Here is a 24,146-nt window from a genome sequence, read left to right on the forward strand (position 1 = left end):
CAGGTGATGGAGGTGATGCTGAGTGCTGTGTGGAGATGACTGATTGTGCTGTGGACTCAGGTTTGACTGAACTGAGTAAATCAAGCAGCAGAGATCTGTCATTGCATTCAGAGGAGCGCCATGGTGTGAATGAAGCCATAAATGATGCAGGTGCATTTCCAGCTGGAAGAGACAGTGAGGTGGGTGCACTTGTAGTGGCTATGGCACCTGTCAGTGCTGAAAGGCCCAGTACTGAACCAGATAAGTATGGAATAACTTCCCTAGAAGTCACCATTGTTAATGATGTTATGGAGTATGACACAGGCAGGTGTGATTGTGATGAAAATAAAAATAGTGTGCAAGAGGACAAGATTTCACCCCTAGAAATTGTGCCCCCTGCAGGCTGTTATAATGAAAGAGAAAGTGACTGCTGTGTAGCGCTTGATCGTGTCAAAGGGATGAAGGGAGCCATAGATTTGGATTTCAGCCCTGGTTCTGTGAGTGATGCTGCAGAGCAGGATGAGGGTCCTGACAGCTGTGTAGAAAGGACCTCTACCTTGAGTGAGATGCACAAGCTGAGTGTGCCTGAGAATTGTAATGAGAAAGTGATCTCTGCTGAGTTGATGGAACATTCAGGTGATAAAACAGAGGCAGATTCATTGGTTTCCAACGTGAAGGGAAGTGTAGCGGATGAAAGTGGTTACATTCCTGTGAATCTGGTGTCTACTACAATAACTTCTCTTGATTTTCAGATGTCTATAAATGCAGGGAATCCTAAGCATTATAGTACAGAGGATAGTGGTGATGCATGTATGTCGCTCATGGACACTGGCTGTTCTCATACACAACTGATGAGTGTGAGAGATGATCAGAACACTAGCTTGCAGTATGAAACAAATACTTCAGAAGATGTTGGGCTGATTATATTGTCCTCAGGTGGTGGATATAAGATACATGATGAACATATGGAGTGTGTGCATGTATCCTGTGCATTTAATGTGGCACCAACTGCGCAGTCCATATTGCAAGATGACGTGTCCAAGGTTGCTTTTGGAAGCTTGAAGTGTGGTGTGACTGATTCTAAAAACTGTTTGCCCATAAAATATATGTGTGTGCAAGATGTGGAGCCTGAGAACTGCTTTATCCAGGCAACAACATACATGGACGACATCCCACGTAAGAAACCTTATTACAAGGGGGTGAGCATGTTACAAAAGAAAGACGTCCATTTAAAATTTGGAAAATTTGACCCTGGGGGTTGTAGTCAGGTGATCCCACCTACGGTTGTGATCAAAGGGGGGGGGGGGGGATATGTGACAAAGTCACTATTGAATTGGAGAGAAAATGAGTGTTCATGTGTATTACAGCGACCACAATGTGAATTGGGTCAAACTGGAAGCTGTTTTCCATATGTTGGTCTCTTGGAAGACCTGGTACAGGACCCTAATTGCTGGAGTGGAGACAGAAGTGTGATCACTGCTCCAGACCAAAGCTTCCACATTGCAAAGGGTCTAACAATGCACCAGGTGTGGAGCAGTCAGAAGTCGCTCTCTACCTGGAGACACAGAGGCTGGACTGTGTGAGAGCCAGGGGTGAACCTAGCCTCTCTGCTGCCTGAGGCGAACTATAGAAAAACGCCCCCTCCTGCGGCCAGCCAAATAGCTAGTTACTATGATTAGTGCAAACAATCAATTGGAACCCCCACGGATCACAAGAAGGAGGGTCCTTGTATTGCAAATTGAAAGAGCAGCTGTTCGCACATGCTCCCTGCTACTTTTCTCATCTCAATGGCACTGTTGGAGATATCCAAGCGCCGTACCCAGCCCTCTCCATCAGTGCCATAGACAATGAACAGAGCGTCAGAGGGCATGTCCTTTCTGGTGTTCCATTCATTTGTTGTACTACAACCACCGTTCTCGTGGTCCTTGACCCCCACTGATCAACAAGTTATTCCCATATTGTGTGGGGAATCCATTAAAGGGGTTTTCCCACGAAGAAAAGTTAGGGCCTAACTTGCTGATCAGTGGAGTTTTAGAGCTGAGACCCCCACAGATCACGAAAACGAGGGGTCCAACTGGGTCCCATAGACCTCCGTCGGACCACTTGTTGCTCCGTCAGATTAATGGAGAAGCCGAATGGGCATGACGATTCTGCTCCATTAATCTCTATGGAGCTGACGGAGATCGCCGAGCAATGCGCTCACCGATCTCCGCCAGCTCCATAGAGATTAATGGAGCAGAACGGTCATGCGCAGCCGTCTGCTCCATTAGCAATGTAGGATCCGACGGAGGTCTATGGGACCCCATTGGATCCCTCATTTTTGTGATCTGTTACTCACACAAGCTCTATGTATACATTACAGACACAAGCACTACATACATGTTACTGACACAAGCTCTATGTATACATTACAGACACAATCACTATATACATGTTACTGACACAAACTCTACATATACATTACAGTCAGAAGCTCTACTTATTACAGCCCTACATACAAACATTGTATTGTACACTTACCTCTCCTGCAGATAGTTAGAGGTGGTCAGGCAGCCAGTAAGGGACATTGTCTCTCCCACACTAGTATAAGAGTGCAGGCTGCAGCAGTAGGGGGGAGCACAGGACAGAGAAGACACTCAGAGCACTTCCTGCTCTTCTCTCTTTTCTGTCCCCTCGCTCTCTCCTCCCCTCACCTCTGTTCCGTCTCCTCTGTGAGAGGAGCTGCTTCCTCTGCACCTGAGGTGGTAGGGGACCCCTAGGAGCCACTGTCAGCACTTCCCTGGTACACAGAGGTACGGGAATTGTGTGCGGGGCCTCATCAATGAGTGAAGGAAGCGGAGTACCCTGACTGTACTGAGCTGTGCAGCAGCTTTTACTCCAACTGCAGCGCTGCACAGCACAGTTGACAGTCAATCTGTGGCTCCACACTAATGTTGCTCTCTATAGAGCCTGCTACCTCCTACTGACTAATGCCTAGCCAGGACATCCCATGGCCATGATTATTTTATCATGACACGTCCTGGCTTAGACTGGCTGCTCTTTACCGACATCAGTGACATGCATGATGCCGCCCTCATTGACCACCAGAGGGCGCCGCCTGAGACGAAAGTCTCAACTCGCCTCATGGGTGGTGCGCCCCTGGTGAGAGCCACACGTGAGTGACACAGGGTTACTGAACGTATGTTTCATGCTGGCAGGGAGAAGCCCTCCAGTGGCTAGTGAGGGCCGCCAAGTGTTTAGTTAGAGCCGGACAGGTAAGGATTTTATTTGATGTTTTGTTTGTTACTGCTGTTTTTGCTGGAATAAATGCACAGTTTCAACTTTAATCCTGCTGTCCAAGAGAGCTTTGTCATTGCCGAGCCCCACATTTGAGCTGAACCCCTACAGTACCTATATTGGAGCAGCGCGATTTCTTAGCATTCCAGACTGGGGAAAAAACATGCCCTTCTATTAGATGCCAAAGGACACACATTTGATAACTGCATCTCCATCAGGAAGGAAAAATCAAGGGAACGCGGCAGCGGCACCAAATCTTCAGACAGGCTCTACAGGGAGTTGTGCCCTTGATGCGCAACCCCACCAGGTGAGTGTAGTATTACACCATCATAATTAAGATTCATACTAAGGGTATTACACTAAAGGAGCATTTTCTCTCCTTTTGTCTCCCCATCTATTCTTCATATCTATATTGGAGCAGGAGGAAGACATTGCGTGGTGTCTACAAGGGTGAATTCAGTTTAGTTCTAGACGAGCCCATACGATAGAGAATCAGGTAAGTCCAAGCTTATTTAAAAGCCAAGTACAAAAGTGAATATTCTGGGTAGCATCACCCAAAGTTCGCTTAATTTTGGAAACAGGTAACTACATTATATCTGTTGTCAATAATACCAGGCACAAGGTTGAATCATATATTAATTGTAACACTTCATATGTTGTGTATGTCATATTGTGCCATAGTTGTAGGTTGCAATATGTGGGCTGTACTACATGGCCATTAAAAACCTCTATTAGTCGTCACTTATCTGATGTTTCTAGCACAGCGAGTAACATTTCAGCCGTATCTAAACATTTTCGGGATGTCCGTAAGAAAGATGTATCATCATTTTCCTGGAAGGGTATTGAAAAAGTACATAGACCCCTTAGGGGAGGGGACCATAAGAGAAAACTCTTGAACAGAGACTTTTTGGATTTTTATTTTAGACAGCAGACAAGCACTAGGTATGAATTCAAGAAGAGATCTGATCTTATGGTATACATGAAAGAGTTTTTGCTTCCAGTATTAATACATATGCGTAACAAATGTATTATATTATTACAACAAGGATAATATGCATAAACTATGCTAAATGTGCAGAATATGTTTTACAGACGTAATATGGAAAATATAGTGTCCATATCGCATTATGTTGGTGGTCATATAATCGTTCTCTCATAGTCTACATTTTTGTACATATATTTGTAACATACAGTGAATCGGAGTGGGGTCGCAAGTTACACATCACATCTAAAGGTGTGTAAGGTAAATTTAATCCTTCACCCTTTTTTCATCATCCTTACCTAATCGAACAGGTGTTATGCACTGGGTTTAAATAGTTGGTGTTTGCTCTTGTAAACACTAAGTAGTAAGACGAAATGCCTAGGTCTATTCTATGCTGTCTGTATGCTACTTATATTCTGACTTGATTTTTAAACTAAAAATAAAGAAAGTCAAGTTTTAATGCATCTTCCGTGATCATGCTGGAGTTTTCTTGGATGTAGATCTGCTATTTTTATGAGAGGCTTACATGCTTTTTCCGTGCACCTGGAGGATTGCAAAGTGAACTAAGATGGCGAGCTGGCTCTTTTGTTGTGTTTGCTTAATGTGCATTACTGGCAACATTATCTATGGTAAATGGGCATAGAAGGAGCAAAGCTAATATTGGCTATATTGGTGACATTGGGAAAGGAAGTAATTGTTCTTTCTCACAAAACATAAAACTTTTAGTGCAAAAATATGTTGCCCGTTCAGGAACTCATATGTTGCTATCAGCAGTTAGTGCCATCCCTAACATAGAATTGATACTCTGCAAAAATTTTAATCACTAGAATCACCAATCATGGATACTACAGTTAACAGACTATTATCAGTATTGTAAGTAGTACAATGGACCCTATCATCAGTACTCCTATGGTCAAACTGTAGAGTGCGGGTCTTTCATGTTCACAGGCAATGCAATACTGAAGAATTACACTGATGCCCAAGTCTTTATGTCCCATGGTGGAAATAAAAAAAAATTAAAAACACTTGAAGCGAAATATCTTACATTTCTAAAATCCTAAAAAAACAAATAAAAAGTAGCTACTGTATATTTGGTATTGATAAATTTGTAACAATCTATTCTATATATAGTTTACTTATTATACACAGTTAAAAAAATGAAAACAACAGAATTGCTTTTTCTGTTATATCAAAAAGTTTGAAAAAAACCCAAAAAGTTGCATATAAGCCAAGGTGGTACAAACACATTCCACAAAAAAAACCACCCTTCCACAACTCCATTGATAGAAAATTAGTAGAATAGCATAAAAAGCTGAAATAAATGTGGTATTTTCTACATCATATTACACACTGCACTGCAAAGTCTAAACCTAATAAAATGACAAAATTTACTTTTGTTTGCATCTCAGTAACAAATAGTTAATAAGAGTTAAAAGGGTTGTCCGAGAGATATAAAAAACCCGCGATTCTTAAAAAAAATAAACATGTACTTACCTCACAGAGGCACAGAAGTTTTGCGCTCAGACATCTCCTAGCTGGCACAACACAGAGAGATGGCGCAGAACACCAGGTGGGATCAGGGAGCAACCACTCCGGCCACACCGCTGTTTTTATTTTTATATCTCTCAGACAACCCCTTTAATCAGTGAGCTTTAAGTTTCTCAAAATGGTACATTAGAAAATGACAAATCGTAAAAACTAGAGCTCAAATGGCCATGGTGATAAAAATGTGATATAAATTGGAACATGCAGTTAAATTACTGCACCATTTATGGACACCTGCCAGGGCGATTTGGGACACTAAACCACTTACAGGTCCTTAAGGTAGTGTGGGAGATTTGGCCCAGTAGAGACCGTGGTAGCGGGGTGCTGTGATGCAGTTCAAGACAGTGACACCAAAGTACAGTCCAAAACAGGTCTCGCCTGCGTTTATTGTAGCAGCAAAATAAAATAGCCTTTACATTCAGGCATTAAACAAACAAAATCCTACCCGTCAGGGTGCTAACTATACAGGTGTTCACTAACTCACCACTATACAAAATCACTTGGCTGCTCCAGGCACAGAGGTCAGGGCTGTGTGCTCTCCAGCCTCCTTCCAGAGAGAGACAACAACATCAGCTCTGCTGAGCGGTTTAAAAAAAAGACTGATTGGGCTGCTCCCATCACCTGTGTCCAAGGTGCTGGACACCCAACCTCAGCACTAAGGCCTTGCATAATAGGAAAACCTAGGGGAAACATACCGCCCATCCACAGTTAACCCCTTCAGTGTCTCACATACCCTCCCCCTCTGTTTGACCCTGTGGGGGCGAACACTTTTGGCCATCAGACAGTGGGTACGAGACAGGGCATCGGCATTCCCATGCAGCTTTCCTGCTCGATGTTCTACCGTGAATTTGAAATTCTGCAACATTAGGAACCACCTTGTGACCCTGGCGTTCCTCTCTTTGGCCTGACTCATCCAGGTGAGGGGAGAGTGATCGGTCACTAGAGTAAACTGTCGCCCTATCAAGTAATACCTCAGGGATTCCAGAGCCCATTTGATCGCCAAGCACTCCCTCTCAACTATACTGTAGTTCTTCTCAGGAGGTGTGAGCTTGCGGCTCAGGAATGTCACGGGGTGTTCCTCACCCTCCACTCCTTGGGACAGGACAGCCCCTAAGCCCACGTCAGAAGCGTCAGTCTGCACAATAAAGGTCTTGGTGAAGTCAGGGGTGATCAGTACCGGTCCCTCGCACAAAACCGTCTTAAGTCGCTGAAACGCCCCCTCAGCCTCTTCACTCCACTTTACCATCACCGCCCTGCTACCCTTGGTCAGGTCAGTCAGGGGTGCCGCTATGGTAGCAAAATCGGGGATAAATCGGCGATAATAGCCCACTATGCCTAGGAAAGCCCTCACTTGCTTCTTGCTCATAGGTCGTGGCCACTGCTGGATCGCCTCCACTTTATTTACTTGGGGTTTGATGACACCTCGCCCAATACGGTACCCCAGGTAACGGGCCTCTTCCAGACCCAGAGCACATTTTTGGGGGTTCGCTGTCAACCCTGCTGCCCTCAGGGAGTCTACCACTGCTTGCACCTTGGCCAGGTGACTCTCCCAATCGTTACTATAAACTATGATGTCATCCAGATAGGCCGAGGCATATCTCCGGTGAGGTTTTAGCACGAGATCCATTAACCTCTGGAATGTGGCGGGAGCCCCATGTAGCCCAAAGGGGAGTACCACGTACTGAAAAAGCCCATCAGGGGTAACAAAAGCGGTCTTCTCTTTGGCCCTGTCAGTAAGGGGTACCTGCCAATACCCTTTCGTCAGGTCAAGGGTGGAGAAGAACCTAGCCTGTCCAAGTCGTTCTATCAACTCGTCAACCCTGGGCATGGGATAAGAATCAAATTTGGACACCTCGTTCAACTTCCTAAAGTCATTGCAGAACCGTAGGGAACCATCAGGTTTGGGAATCAACACAATAGGACTCGCCCAGTCACTTTTAGACTCCTCGATAACCCCCAGGTCTAACATCTGCCTGACTTCTTCGGATATGGCTTTCCGGCGCGCTTCCGGGACCCGGTAGGGTTTTTGGTGTACCCGGATGTGGGGTTCGGTTACGATGTCATGCTTGATGACTGAAGTACGTCCCGGTAACTTAGAGAACACATCCACATTTCGGAGCACAAACTCCTTCGCTTCCTGAATCTGGGCCCTGGAGAGGGACTCCGGGATCTGTACTTCAGGCACCTTGGCATCGGGTACACCTCCCTCCGGTGTCACCTTCTTGGGGACAGACGCTTTTTCTACTCCCACGGCTATCAGGGACTCTCTTTCCCTCCATGGCTTTAGGAGGTTCACGTGGTATATCTGTTCGGGTTTCCTCCTCCCCGGCTGAGATACCTTGTAGTTAACCTCCCCCACTTTCTCCATGACCTCATATGGTCCTTGCCATTTTGCCAAGAACTTGCTCTCAACGGTGGGCACCAGAACTAGCACTCTGTCGCCTGGGTTAAAGGTCCTGAGTCTGGCTGACCTATTGTAGACCCTAGACTGGGCCTCTTGTGCCCTTGTCATGTGCTCCTTTACAAGGGGCATTACCGCCGCTATGCGGTCCTGCATAAGGGAAACGTGTTCTATCACACTACGGTGGGGGGTCCTCTCCTGTTCCCAGGTCTCCTTGGCTATATCCAAAAGCCCACGTGGGGAACGGCCATATAACAGCTCAAAGGGTGAGAAACCCGTGGAGGACTGGGGAACTTCACGTATGGCAAACATCAAATAGGGTAACAAACAATCCCAGTCCTTCCCATCCTTGCTGACCACCCTCCTTAGCATCCCCTTCAAGGTCTTGTTAAACCTCTCGACTAGGCCATCTGTCTGAGGATGATACACAGAGGTGCGGAGCTGTTTAACCTGCAGTAACTTACACATCTCCTTCATTACCCTAGACATGAATGGGGTACCCTGGTCAGTCAAGATTTCCTTGGGGAGGCCTGTGCGTGAGAATACCTGGAACAGCTCCCTAGCAATATTTTTGGAGGAGGTGTTCCTTAATGGAATCGCCTCGGGATACCGCGTAGCGTAGTCCAGGATAACCAGGATGTATTGGTGCCCTCTTGAGGATTTGACTATGGGGCCAACCAGATCCATTGCAATCCGTTCAAATGGCACCTCTATGATTGGTAGTGGGACACCGGGGCAGTAAGTTGACACTCAGGGCAGGAGCTACAATACCGGTTTACCTCCTCCCACACCCCGGGCCAGAAAAATCTCTGCAGGATCCTCTCCCGGGTCTTCTCAGCACCTAAGTGCCCTCCCAGCACATGTTTGTGTGCCAACTCTAGCACCAGCCTACGGTGAGATTGGGGTACTACAAGTTGCTCAACCTCCTCACCCCGTATCTGGTCGACCCTGTATAACAGCTCCCCAACAATCACCATTCGGGGGTATATTTTGTCAGCCCCTGGTATTTGGAGTACCCCATTTATCACCTTAACATTCTCCCGTGCTTTAAACAAGGTAGGGTCCTGTAGCTGTGCAGCCCCAAAATTCTCACGGGAAAACTCAAGGTCCGGCATGTCGGCCACCTCCTCGTGGCCCTCGACCTCACCAGCTAGGACCTCTAGGGGAGAGAATTCATCACATGGGGTCACCCCTACTGCTGGTGTGGGTACATCGGTCTCAAAGGGTTCAGGGGCCAAGGCCGGACATACCTGACGTCCATTATCTGCAACAGCACCTGAGGTGGGTCTTCGTCTCCAGAGGTCCCAAAACACCGGTAAGTCTCTGCCGATAATAGCCTCATGAAACAGGGTCCCCACCACCCCCACTTCATGGGTAATAGTACCACAAGGTGTATGTAGGTTGATGACAGCAGTGGGATATTCGCGAGTGTCCCCATGTATACATAACACTCCCACTTTACGCCCACTGTACAGTCCAGGATCAACCAAAGTTCCCCGCACCAGGGTAACCAGACTCCCTGAGTCTAGCAAGGCTTCCACCGTGTGACCACCGATTGTGACCATACACACTTGGGGTTCTGCATCCGTGACTGACTCGGCAGCCAGAACCGGCCGGGCAAACAGTGACATTCGCCGGGTCTGGTTGCAGTTCATTGGCTCCACTGACAGGGGACAGTTGGCAGCAATATGGCCCATTTCATGGCATCGCCAGCACTGGATACGGCTATGACCTCGGTCACGAGCCTCACTGGGTTTCTGTGTATCCAAGCCCCCCAGTGTACCCCCTCCCAACCTGACCAGTTTCCCTTTTTCTGCAGTAGCAGTCCTACCAGATGGTTTATTGGCCTTGTCACTGGCACTGCTTCGTGTGGGAGGGATAAGTAGAAGATCCTCCGTAGCCCGATATCTCTCTACTAGGGACACGAGTTCCTCAGCATTTGTGGGACCGGCCTGTCCAACCCACCGCTGGAGCCGAGAGGGCAGAGAACGGGTGAACTTGTCAAGAACCACTCTCTCGACCATCTGTGCTGGGGTGCAGTCATCGGGTTGTAGCCACTTCCGGACAAGATGGATCAGATCATGCATTTGGGAGCGCGGGGGTAGTTTTTCAGAGTATGCCCACTGGTGGACCCGGCTGGAACGAACTTGAACGGTGACCCCAAGACGAGCCAGAATCTCCGCCTTTAGCTGGGGGTACTCACGAGCCTCCGTTTCACTCAGGTCGTAGTAGGCCTTCTGCGATTCGCCGGTCAGGAACGGTGCCAGGACATCTGCCCACTGCTCAGCTGGTAACTCCTCTCGCTCAGCTACTCGCTCGAACACAGTGAGATAAGCCTCCACGTCGTCGGTCGCCGTCATCTTTTGTAAAGCCTTCTGCACTGCAGCCCGTGCGGAATGCTGGACAACCGGGTACGCTTGCAGACCAGCATGGGACCCCTCAGTAGTCGTCGCTTGCGGTGCTGCCATAACTCCAGAAAACTTTTCCATCATCAGCTGGAACATGGCTCGGGACTCTGCCTGCTGTTGCTGGAGCATGGCTCGGGACTTTGCCTGCTGTTGCTGGAGCATGGCTTGTTGCTGTCGGGACCTCTCCTCCTGCTGCTGGAGCATGGCTTGCTGCAGCTGTCGATTAGCCTGGGACTCTTCCTGCTGCTGCTGCCGATTAGCTCTGGCCTCCTCCTGCTGCTGGCGGGATCTCTCCTCCTGTTGCTGGAGCATGGCTTTAATAAAGTCCTCCATCTTGGCTTTATCCTGCAATTTGCCTGCTGCTTTCACCCAGGCCATGCAATGTTGCAGGATGTAGCGAGCCTTTCAGGTGTGTGTCTTTTTGAACTGCCCGCAATCCGAAGCACCATATGTGGGAGATTTGGCCCAGTAGAGACCGTGGTAGCGGGGTGCTGTGATGCAGTTCAAGACAGTGACACCAAAGTACAGTCCAAAACAGGTCTCGCCTGCGTTTATTGTAGCAGCAAAATAAAATAGCCTTTACATTCAGGCATTAAACAAACAAAATCCTACCCGTCAGGGTGCTAACTATACAGGTGTTCACTAACTCACCACTATACAAAATCACTTGGCTGCTCCAGGCACAGAGGTCAGGGCTGTGTGCTCTCCAGCCTCCTTCCAGAGAGAGACAACAACATCAGCTCTGCTGAGCGGTTTAAAAAAAAGACTGATTGGGCTGCTCCCATCACCTGTGTCCGAGGTGCTGGACACCCAACCTCAGCACTAAGGCCTTGCATAATAGGAAAACCTAGGGGAAACATACCGCCCATCCACAGTTAACCCCTTCAGTGTCTCACAGTAGTCATTCTATCTATGCTATAAAAAATACTGCATAGTTGCACAGTGAAACAGACGTACTACACCCTGGCTTCACTGCACATGTGCCTAGGGTATGGCACTTGCGCAGTCAAGCAGATGTGTAGTGATTAGGCTTCATGGAATTACTGTAGAGGTGTGGAGAGCATAGAGCGACTAGCTAAAGGGCATATTGGAACACTAAACCATCCATCCGTTAGTCCTAATAATAACAAGAATACATTTTTCCTAGTGGCAGTAATGCACTTAAACATAAAGCAACAGTATCACCTTGTAACAACGTCCATTCTGGGAGCATCCATATCACTAGATGACTTTACAAGGATAGAAGAGTAACGATGTAAAGAAAGGTTACAATACAAGCATGTGGAAGTTTAACCCATGGAAAAAGGATGGATTAAGATCTGAGATTGATATGGTAATCCCATAATCCCTCTAACCCTTTAAAGGAAAAAATAAAACATTTTTATCTTTTGCCAGCAGTTGTATGTAACATGTACATGTGATAAACATGATATAAAATGTTTCTTTATGTTTACTAATAACATTTTAATAATTTTTGTTAACATCTTGATGTCAATTTACAAATTGCGCCTTTATTGCTTTTGTTAAAATCGGTCAGAACTATTTTTGGCCTGAATGGTGACGTACGCAATAATAGACCACATTGTCAGCACGCAGAACTAGAGGAATCATGAAGTGTTTACTTAGAGAGTCCCGTCTGGGGAGTAGTAGGAGCTAATACAGCAATAAAACTGAATAAAATTGTGAAGTAAAGGGTTAATAATTATCTTTATTGCGTTAACATCACTAGGGGATTGAAATTTGAGAATTTTCTTTCATGGGGAAACCCCTTTAAGGGTCACACTAACACTAGCTTCATCTGTATCAATACTTTAAACATACACTACAAATACAAATAGTTACTGTTTTGTACCAAATCATATACTCTTTTGTAGTTTAGCAGGTCCTGTGCAGACAGCTTCAGTGGTGAGGTGACACTAGTGAATAGAGGAAAAGTCCACACTGAACAATGTGGATGGCTAGTGGACAGACGTATTTGATAATAAGATACAGAGGTATTTTAGTGAATCTTGGGTCTAGGGCTTCGGGGATCTCCTGGTCCACCTAAACGCATCTATGAATAGTGCCCTATAAATCAACCATTTGAAACCATTTTTTTGTTTCATCAAGTTTTACTTCTTTCAAATATATACATGTATTTACATCAATTCATTTTCATTTTCTTAAATCTTCTTATATATTACAACATTTTTTCGGCTAGTGTACGTACGTCCTAGTGAGTGTGCTATCACATGATTTTTAGAGATATAAAGAAATTCACCTCATTTGGCGTTCTAGTAGTTTTTTTCTTCGCAACACTCACATGTTTGGAGGCCCCAGGGCTGAGACTGCCTTGTCTCTGACTGTTGGACAGAGTGGTATCGTCCACCTGCTGTGACGTTTCGAGGGACACGCCAATGTGGATGGCTAGACACTGCTCGCTCTCTGTATGTGGCACCCCTAAAAACAAACCTAACTGGGATTAAACTGTACAGATGAGAGCCTTCTCCTCATACTTTCAGACTGACAGTACAGGCACATTCTCACTTTCAACTTGACTGAGCTGTATTACATTGCATGCACAGCAAAATGAAACTCGCCCTTCCTATGTCTACATTCCAGGACAGCTTCCTAATGTAAAGGGGTGGAGGGGACTGCTGGGGACTTTAAAGGGGCGCAGAAATTTAAGGGAGCAGCAAAAGTTACAGAAGCTTAGAAATTCAGAAGACTTTAATGAGTAGAACTTTACTCTCACCAGCCCTGGACACCCTGCCTCTCTGAGGGCACATTCTCTACTTGCCTAGTGCACCAATGATAAACAATTACCACAATTCAATACAAAATACTGCACAATTGGCTCCAAAATGTGACAATGCAGTACAGATGAACTCCCTAACATCACCAAATACCACAGCGCAAACAATAGTGCAAACTGCACATATCTATTTACAATGTAATAAACAATCCAATGTCAGAAATCCAGTAGTGTATTAAGGTTTCCTACTTCTGTTGATCGCTGTCTGTGATTGGTGCCAAGTATTTAAGAGTCACTGGTACAACACCACAACACTACAGTCATATTGCAGATGATGTTGATACAATTATCTTCTTAATTCTAAGATTTGTACAATGATCCATATTTCTTCGCCCATTTGACCTCTGGGAAAGAGAACATTTTGCCCATATGCAGGGATCCATGTCCATCCGCTAGCTCCGTACACATATGAGCAGGGAGGCCCTAAGTCATCCGCACAGCCTGCCTGAACAGCCAACAATGAGCCACCACTAAATCAACAACTAGAGAGCCTCAGATGTAGGCTGTAGGGTCTATGGATGTAGGATGTAGGGTGTATTGAATCTGCATAGAGGTGTATCAGCACATTACAGATGCAGCCAAATGCACAGCGGCCCAGACCGACAAGGCCTTACCACCACCAGGGCCCAGGAGCTTCGGTCATCAGCATCAGCATATCAGCACTGCACCACAAACCATCACATAGCACAACAAGGACAACAACAACACGACTATGACCAACATCCGCAGTGTCTCCAAAGTCGCATCAGGCAGATCATCAGCACCAGAACGCTCTTGGTTGCCCTACTTGGTGCAATAGAGCGCTGGTACCATACCAGGCAGCCAAGAGTGCCAGTAATGGGTGTCATTGGAGCACTGATTGGCCAGTGAACTCTGTGAAACCACAGCAGTCACTGCCTCAGCACTACTACGGTGGAACACTGTTCAAAATGTTTTCGGAGGTGCCTGTTCCACTCAGCTTTAAGTGTCAGCGGAACAGCACACAGCACCCCCCATGCTGAAGTTAGTTTCATTGTAACATTGTAAACTACACCGGCTCCCCTCGCGATTTCTCCTCCCACCTGTAGGTAAACCAGTTTAAATGTGTATGTAACCTGTGTCTGTCGTACATTAACATCATTAGTATGCTTGCCCCCCCAATCTGTATGTAGCCATAGTCTGAACAAGTATACCATCAAGTTTACATATGACACATTACATTACAAAGTCTTGGACCATTTTGGATTCCCGACAGCTTTTGTAGCCTCCCTTAAACTACTATATGACCAGCCAGTAGAATATCTCAAACTCACCACACTTAACCCCACTTCCATACAGAGTGCTAGAGGCAAATGCCAGGGCTGAACGCCGGCATTTTTTTCTCTAGAAATGGAGCCCATAGCTAAAGTAATACGGGCCAATCCTGACATCCAGAGTTATACGACAACACTCTAAAAGTGAGCGTCTTCGCAGATTACTTACTTCTATTCATCACTAGTCCTCACACAGCCCTCCCAAACCTGATACAACTCCTCAACAGCTTTAAAACTGTATCTCGGTAAATAAGGAAAATTTGGAAGCACTCTGCCTACACCTCAATAGCAGCTTGACAACAACAATGCCCCCCACCTGCCCTGTGCCCTGACATCATGTCCACTTTTCCAAAAATTGGCATCATCGATGAGCAAATTACACAGCACCAATGAAGGAAAAGCAGTATGATTTTTTTTTTTTTTTTTTGTACATAGCTTAGATAGGCCTTTAACATGTCCCTATTGGAAAATGATTTTAGGGGAGAATTGAACCCACTGTTATCAGTTTTATATAGATGAATTGGTAAAAGAGACTCAGTAGCCAATTATAAGATATGCCCTGTGAGAATCTGTTATGATAAATGGAAGATTGAATTAAAAGACTTATCTGGAGATGACTAGATTGATGCTTTGAATATGATCAAAAGGGTAACAAAAAAATTCATAAATTTTTCTAAAAAATATTTATACATTCAGTATTATATCATCTCAAAGATTTGAAAAAGATTAAGAAATGTAGAAATGAAAAGGTACCTAGATGTGATCAATGTGATGCAGATCTGATCCATTCGATATGGAGGTGTCCAAAACTGTATCGATAGATTGGAAGACATTTTTACATGCCAAATTCCAAATGATCCTAAGATATGTATGCTAGGAATCAAAGTAGGCTTTAAAATGAATGTGATTGCTATAATGTTGGAAATAAAGATGGTAGTACAGTCCTAAAAATGGTAGCATTGAAAACATCATCAAAAAGTGACACCACCCACAGCTCCTACACCAAAGTATAAAAAAGTTATTAGTGCCAAAAGATGGTAAAAACATTATAAAACCTATACAAATATGGTATCCCCGTAATCAAACCGACCCAAGGAATAAAGTAGACATGTCCTTTGGGGCCTACAGTGAAATCCATAAAGTCCAAGCGCACAAGAATATGGAATAAATGCATTTTTTCACCAATTTCACTGCATTTTAAATTTTTTTCCTGCTTCCCAGTACACAGCATGTCACTATAAAGTGCAATTTGTTATGCAGAAAACAAGCCATCATACAACTCTGTAAAAAAGTTAGAGATTTTTGAAGGTGGGGAGTGATAAATGAAAACGCAAAATCGAAAAAGCGCTGCGACGGGAAGGGGTTAACTATATAGTCACTTCAACACACTATATAAAAGCCATTTATATTTCAAGTGTTCACTACATAAAAAAGATACTAAAGATTTATACTACATAAAGGAGATACTAAAGAATTATTTAGTAAACCGCACTATGAAAAATGAAAGAGTGGCATATTTGATACACCACAACAAGACTTTTGCGTCAATGTTGGGACAAAATAATTTTTTAAAGTTTTTTTTTTTTTTTGTTTTTTTTTTTTTTTTTTTTTTGGTTTAACATTTTAAAAACATAAACATAACTGGTATCACTGTTATTTTAACCTCTTCACGCTCAGCGTCCGATATCTCGGACGCTGAGCTCAATGACTTAGCGCTCAGCGTCCGATATATCGCTGAGCTGATGCCGGTTCAGCTCAAGATCTGAGCCAAACCGGCATCGGGAAAGACGGGGTGCCGGCTGTGACTGATAGCCGGCACCCCAGTGTAACACCCGCGATCGGAGTTGTCTCCGATCGCGGGTGCTTAACCCGTTAAATGGCGCGGTCAGCGCGACCGCGGCATCTAACATGTATCTGGGGGGTCTTTCCCCCACGATCGCCCCCCCCGAACCGTTTTCGGGGTGCGCCGATCGTTGCTATAGTAACTCTGGGGTCCGATCTGGACCCCAGAGTTACCTGCAAGAATTGCCAGTAAGATGGCGTCTGTGTCTTCATCTTACTGGCACAGTGCCAGCCTATGCAAGTGTATAGGCTGACACTGATAATACTCTGCAATACATGACCCATGGTATAAAAGTGAAAAAGTAAAAAAAAAAGTTATTCAATAAAAAAATAAAGTCATAAATCACTAAAATTGCCCCAAACCCCCAAAACATATAAAGAGACATATAACTCAAAAAAAAGTCTAAATCATAAGACAAACCCCACATATATAGTATCACCGCGTCCGTAACAACCCGTAGAATAAAAGTAAATCATTATTGAACCTGCAGGATAAACGCCGTAAAAAAAAACTGTTATAAACCCTCCAAAAATTATGATTTTTACCTTTTCAATCCCACAAAAAATGCTATAAAATGCGATCAAAAAACCATATGTACTCAGACATGATACTGGTGCAAAGTACAACATGTCCTGCAAAAAACAAGCCATCAACCAGCTCCGTAGCCAAAAAAGTAACAATGTTATGCCACTTGGAAGACGGCAATACATAAATGATAGATTTTTCCCCACATTAGGGTTTTGTTTGACAAATTTAGTAAAACGTAAGAAAATATATTCATGTCTGGTATCCCCGTAATCGTATCAACCCATAGAATAAAGATAACATGATTATTAGTCTATACGGTGAACACCAAAAAAAAAAAAAGTAAAAAATCCAGTACAGAATTGATGCTTTTCTACTCCTGTCCTCAAAAAAAGTTCCTAAATTTTCAACAATAGGTGATACCAACCCCAAAATGGTAACACTGGAAAAAGCATCTTATCCCGCAAAAAAAATGGCATCACGTGGCCCCAATAACGAAAAAGCGAAAATTTTATAGCCTTCAAAAGGGGCCAATGAGGAAACTAAAATCCTGGCAGCTGCAGCGCCCTCCTTCCCTTCTGCACCTCGCTGTGCCCCCATAACACAAGTCACAGCCACATGTGGGGGGTCTTTGTACTCAGGAGAAATTGCAGAACAAATTGTATGGTGGGTTTTCTCTTTTTATCTTTTGGAAATGTGTAAATTTTAGGGCTAAATGAACGTATAAGGGAACAATATGACCATTCTAAATTTCACCTCCATTTTGATTCAATTACTATGAAGATCTCAAGGGGTTAACAATCTTCGTAAAAGCTGTTTCTGATAGCTTGAGGGGTGCAGATTTGAAAATGGGTTGGTTATATAGGGAGTTATGATGCTAAATATGTAAAATTTCATTCAAAACTGTATTTATCCCCAAAATAGTCAATTCTGAAAATCCGGAAAAGCGATATTCTATTTGCAAGCCGCGTGACATCAAAATAAATTATCCAAACATTTCAGAAATTATGAAAATGTAAAGTAGACAAATGGGAAATGTTATTCAGCAACTTATTTAGGTGGTAAATCGATCTGCCTGAAAACGCAATGATTTTGAATTTCGAAAATGGCAAATTTTTCCAAAAATTTATCATATTTTCTTTTTTTTTGTAAATAAACGCAAAACTTATCTGCCAAAATTTACCACTAAAATGAAGTACAACATGTGGGGAAAAAACTATCTCAGAATCGCTTTGATAAGTAACAGTGTTCAAAAGTTATAACCGTATAAAGAGACGCAAGTCAGAATCCAAAAAATCGGGCTGAGCCTTAAGCTACAAAATGGCTGCGTCCTTAAGGGGTTAATGAACATTAAATGTTTCCAAATAAGCAATTGTATGTTTTCCAAAACAATTATCAGCCAAAATGCATCTTATCCCTAAAATGTATGCCCCCATATAGCCCTAAAAAGAAATACCTTAACTGTCCCTATACATCATTATAGCCATTGAGGGCTTGTTTATATAAAAATAAAAAGGTTATGGTTCTCATCACTTTTGAACTTGAAAACCAGATCAATTTTAGAACTTGAAACCTTCAGGAACATATTAAACAAAGCAAAAAAGGAATCTTTCACTATATATATATAAGTGAATGATGGTGTACTAACTTTGGTAAATCTGCCACATAATAATTCACTAAATCTTATTGACAAACATGTAAATACAAAGTAACTCATATGTAATACATCATCATAAAAATCTTATAGGATAGAGTAAACTTTGGACTTGCTGTAGTTACAGGTGCATATATTGTTCATTTTGACCAAGTCTATAAGAAAAAGTCTAGTACTTACAGGTAATTGTGAACGTATAGAAGACCTTGGAATTCATCATTCAATTTCTTGTAAGACTCTTGATCAACTTAATACTCTGTCTGTCTTATAAACTGTCTTAGAGGAAGGAAATATGTAAAAAGGAAAATGAAATTGCTCTTACTGTGACCAATAAAGAAACAACCACATATTTGATGAAGAAAACTAGGTGACGTAATGCAGTTTAAGAATCTAACTGTAATAGAGAAAGAAGTCTTCGAGATTCAAAAAGTTCAAATAATAGTGGATTTACAACCTGTTTGTCCAAGGACAGCAGTATTTTCCATTTCATTGTCTTTAGACTGTGAGATCTGATTACTGGCTCCCCAGCTTCCTTACTTCCTGGGCAGATTGAAAGTATGCGAGTAGTGTTGGCTTCAGAGCTGAAAATTTTATATAAGTATATATGTGAGATAAGTGAATATTTGAATTTAAGAACAGGGAAAGTTTCTGTTCACTATATGTGAGACATATTCTACTTGCTGAGCATGGCTTTACACTAGCAATGGACATTTAGGGAATTGGTGAGGGGAGTCTTTTAAGACAGATTTTTGAAGTTTACACAAACTCCTAATGAAGTATAATACAACACACATACAATTGCGTCTATTACATAACTACTCTATGACCAATTGGAGAAGTTATTGAAACCCAAATAAATGAGCCATAGACTACTCCACATTCTGGAGTTTTCATCAACAGATTATTTAGCCATGTTTCTTTGTCAATTTGAATTTTAGCCAAAACTTAATGGTCCAATTACAAATTTTTATGATTTCATCAACAAAGGTTTTTTGTCCAAAAATTTGTATGATACTTACATAATTAAAACCACCTAAGACTCCAGTAGCATTTACAGAATGGGCCACATTTATCAGAATAGTGCAAACTGCACTAGGTGCATGATGAATGTGGCGCAAAGTCCGACTGTGCACCGGAACTCCCATTTCAGTGCAGACTTTTGTGGACACTTGCTAAACATAATATAATAACATGCTATTGAAGATTATTTAAATTTGAATGTCAAGTTGTTAATACCCCTTTATGGTACTAATAAAAACAGCCCGCGGCACAGCCACAACGTGGAGAGCAGTCAGGGATTGCACAATATATGCGATGCTGCCGGCTACTATTACAGGTCCCCACTGACAGGGGTGTGGTGGGGAACTATCCGCCGACCCCCTCATGAATAATGCTGACTTCCAGCGCAGGGGATATGAGGATCCGACCTCTTATCAGGGACTTCTCTAGACATGCATTGTTGGTTATTTAAACAGAATACCTATTACAGATTGAAGTCTGGGAGATACTGCTTTGTTCATGTAATTACTAGACTATAATACACTTTTTGAAAGTTTGCCAGGTGTTTATAGTAGTACCATAAAGGGGTATTAAGAACTTGACATTCAAATTTAAATAATCTTCAATAGCATGTTATTATATTATGTTTAACAAGTGTCCAAAAAAGTCTGCACTCAAATGGGAGTTCCGGTGCACAGTCAGACCTTGCGCCACATTCATCATGCACCTAGTGCAGTTTGCACTATTTCTGATAAATGTGGCCCATTCTGTAAATGCTACTGAAGTCTTAGGTGGTTTTAATTATGTAAGTATCATACAAATTTTTGGACAAAAAACCTTTGTTGATAAAATCATAAAAATTTGTAATTGGACCATTAAGTTTTGGCTAAAATTCAAATTGACAAAGAAACATGGTTAAATAATCTGTTGATGAGAACTTCAGAATGTGGAGTAGTCTATGGCTCATTTATTTGGGTTTCAATAACTTCTCCATTTGGTCATAGAGTAGTTATGTAATAGACGCAATTGTATGTTTCTTGTATTAAACTTCACCAATTCCCTAAATGTCCATTGCTAGTGTAAAGCCATGCTCAGCCTGCACTAACAAGTAGAATATGTCTCACATACTGAACCGAAACAGAAACTTTCCCTGTTCTTACCTTCAAATATTCACTTATCTCAAATAAACACTTATATAAAATTTTCAGCTCTGAAGCCAACACTTCTCGCATACTTTCAATCTGCCCAGGAAGTAAGGAAGCTGGGGAGCCAGTAATCAGATCTCACAGTCTAAACAATGAAATGGAAAATACTGCTGTCTTGGACAAACAGGTTGTAAATCCACTAATATTTGAACTTTTTGAATCTCGAAGACTTCTTTCTCTATTACAGTTAGATTCTTAAACTGCACTATGTCACCTACTTTACTTCATCAAATCTGTGGTTGTTTCTTTATTGGTTACAGTAAGAGCATTTCAAGGATCCGACCTCTTATTTGGTAAGAGGTTGGATCTGTTACAACCAACTTTCCCAAAATAAATTTTTAAAGAATTGGCATATATAGAAAGGGGCTGGGGAGGGGCTTATGGGGGGCATATTTGGTGGGGTCTTTTTTGGGGTGACAGGTCCTCTTTAAATTTACCCTTGGGGGTTGACTTATAGAGGTCCAAAAAATAAGAGCAAAGATACATGGGAAAATTACAACACACACTAATTAAAACCTCAGAAAATAGATTTTTTTTCAAAGGGGCCCTGCTACCTGTAAACATTTCATTAATGGGGGACATTTATGTAAAGGGGGCACATGCTGTGGAAATGTTATTAAATCGGGGGCATCTGCTGTGGACATTTCATTAAAGGGGTGCATCTGCTGTGGACATTTATGTAAAGGGGAGTATGTGCTGTGAACATTTCTGTAAAGGTGGCTCTGCTGCTGAAAATTCATTAAAGGAGAAATCTGCTGTGGACATTTGATTAAAGGGGTGAATCTGCTGTGGACATTTCTGTAAAGTGGGGCTCTGCTGGTGAAAATTAATTAAAGGGAGACTCTGCTGTGGACATTTCTTCAAAGGGGGCTCAGCTGTGGACATTTTTGTGAAGGGGGACTCTACTGTGAAAAATTAAGCTTATATGCAAGTATTGGCAGTATGAGGGGAAGTTCAGTTGCAGAGCGCACAGAAGCCGGGCCAGGCTTGGGCAGCAGTCCACATCTCCTACACTGTTTGTGAGATGTAGTCTGCACGGTGGTCGGGGTGGATGGTTTCATGCAGTTAGGGAATGTGAATGGCTTACCTAGATAGATGAGTTATAAGTAGAGATGGGCGAATCAGTTGAAATTTGGTTCAACTCGATTCGCCAAATTTTTTGAAAAAATTAGATTCGACCCAAATTGAATCATGATGAATCACGTAAAAATCAGCAGAGTGGCACAATGACAAATTATGGAGCTGGTGGAAACTTGGTAGGCCACAGAGTGGTACAATGACAGAGTCTGGAGGTGGCGGCAGCAGCAGCAGGAGGCCACAGAGTGGCACAATAAGAGTATGGAGGTGGGCACAACCTGGTAGGCCACAGAGTGGCACAATGACAGAGTCTGGAGGTGGCGGCAGCAGCATGAGGTCAGAGAGTGCCACGATGACAAATTCTTTAGGTGGCAGCAACATGGAAGGCCACAGTGTGGCACAATGACAGAGTATGGAGGTAAAAGAAGCAGTAGCAGGAGGTCAGAGAGTGGCACAATGACAAATTCTTTAGCTGGGAGCAACATGGGAGGCCACAGAGAGGCACAATGACAGAGTGTGGAGGTAGGTGATAATTCCAGTCCCTGGTAAAGATGGTGGGAGGCATATGGAGCAACTGACAGCATATGTGTGGCATCAGGCGGGTGGCAGCATCAGAATAGTGGCTTAGGCAGGTAGTTAGAATCCAGACTCATTTCTCAACGTTTGAGGGAGGTGTCATGGCTAATCTAATCTGATGCATAAGGCATTGGTGAGTTGAAATCCTGGATGATCCAAGCCTAATTCATCTTGCCAAAGGTCAGTCTCTCCATATTACGGGTGGAAAAGCGGGTTTTCTTTGGGGTAACGATGGCCCCCGCCGCACTGAACATCCATTCTGATGCCACACTACTGGTCGGATAGGACATCTTCTCTACTGCAAACTCTCTACCTGGGTTGGTAAAGTGCAGTCCAACTAGGCCACGACCTGCTGGTGCAGGGTCTGCTCCATGTCCTGCTGCTGCTGCTTGTGGCGGCTACGGCTCCCACCCTCCCCATCTCCCCACAGCATCCGTGGGAGTAGTATGTGATTGATGACTGCCACTAATTCCCTGGTCAGACCTGACAGAGGATGGACAATGACGCACATAGGCAGTGGCCAAACGTCTTTTCAGTATTTCTCTATAGCATGCCAGTTGTTCCTCCCTCTCGGCAGCTGGAAAAAAGTCACCCATTTTTGACTGCTAGCGAGGGTCCAGGAGGGTGGAGAGCCAAAGGTCATCCCTTTGCCGGATGTTCAGTATTCGTCTATCACTAGTAAGACAAAGCAGCCTGCTGCGGGCCATCTGCGCAAGTGACTTTGAGGGACTTCCAGCCTCCATCTCCTCTGCATACTGCCACGGTTATTCTGGGTCATCTGCCTTGTCTTCTACCTCCTCCAGATGCTTCTGCTCCTCCTTTCGTCACCTGAGTGGAAAAAACATTGATTTCACCAGACTCTGCTTGTGCTTCAATGTCCTCCTCCTCCGTCTCTAGTTCAGCACCTGCCGGACTCATGTGGCCATGAGATATAGTCGCCACTTCTCCAGTGCCCTGACCAGACAGATTTTGCATCAGCAGTTCCAGGGCATGAAGCCGTGGAATGACGGTATTCATTCCGCAGTCCTGGCGACTGACAAGTAACGTGGCAAAGGGCCTGAGCAAACGGCAGGTGTCACGCATGAGCTGCTAGTGGCTGACATCAAAGTTACACAGGGGAGTACTACGGTCCGCCTGCATCATCAGAAAATCATTAATGGGTTTTCTCTGTTCATACAGGCGGTCTAACATATGGAGGCTGGAATTCCAATGGGTGGAAACATTGCATATTGGACTGTTGGCGGAGGCCGTTCTGCCGCTGCAACCTGAGGATGGTGTGCTTGGCTTTGTAATAATGGCTGAAGTGCATGAATTGTTGACGTACCTTATGAACTCTACTCTCAAAATATTTCTTCAGAGTAACAATAGAATTTCATCATTCAAGTGTATTGAAGGAATTTCACCAACTAGGTGCATCAAGTAATGATATGCAGCTTTTGGTGTAGGAATTTCTTCTCTTTCATTGGGTATCTGGTCACAATCAATTGATGTTGGTATGGGTATGTGACTATCCACTTTCATTGAAGAGGTGACATATGCTTTGGTTCTTCTGCCGAAAGTCTCTACATAACTAGAGCAGATGTTAAGGCT

General features: G+C 43.7%; 1 protein-coding gene across 2 annotated transcripts in view; it reads right to left on the minus strand.

Annotated features, from left to right (window-relative positions):
* LOC140135384 (immunoglobulin superfamily member 1-like) overlaps positions 1 to 19,223 on the minus strand; it is a 52,698-nt gene extending 33,475 nt beyond the window's left edge. Inside the window, exons 1-2 of one of the 2 annotated variants that reach the window (XM_072156837.1) lie at positions 19,154 to 19,223; positions 18,880 to 18,975 (exon numbers count right to left, since the gene is read on the minus strand). In XM_072156837.1, coding sequence (XP_072012938.1) covers positions 18,880 to 18,919 — 40 coding nt within the window. In that variant the 5' untranslated portion in view covers positions 18,920 to 18,975; positions 19,154 to 19,223. Of the gene's footprint in view, positions 1 to 2,499; positions 2,634 to 18,879; positions 18,976 to 19,153 lie in introns of those variants that run through there. The other variant, XM_072156840.1, reaches the window with a different exon arrangement.
* Positions 19,224 to 24,146: the final 4,923 nt, after the last annotated feature.

The sequence above is a fragment of the Engystomops pustulosus genome, chromosome 6 (genome assembly GCF_040894005.1).
Source record: "Engystomops pustulosus chromosome 6, aEngPut4.maternal, whole genome shotgun sequence".
In the NCBI taxonomy this organism is placed as follows: Eukaryota; Metazoa; Chordata; class Amphibia; order Anura; family Leptodactylidae; genus Engystomops; species Engystomops pustulosus.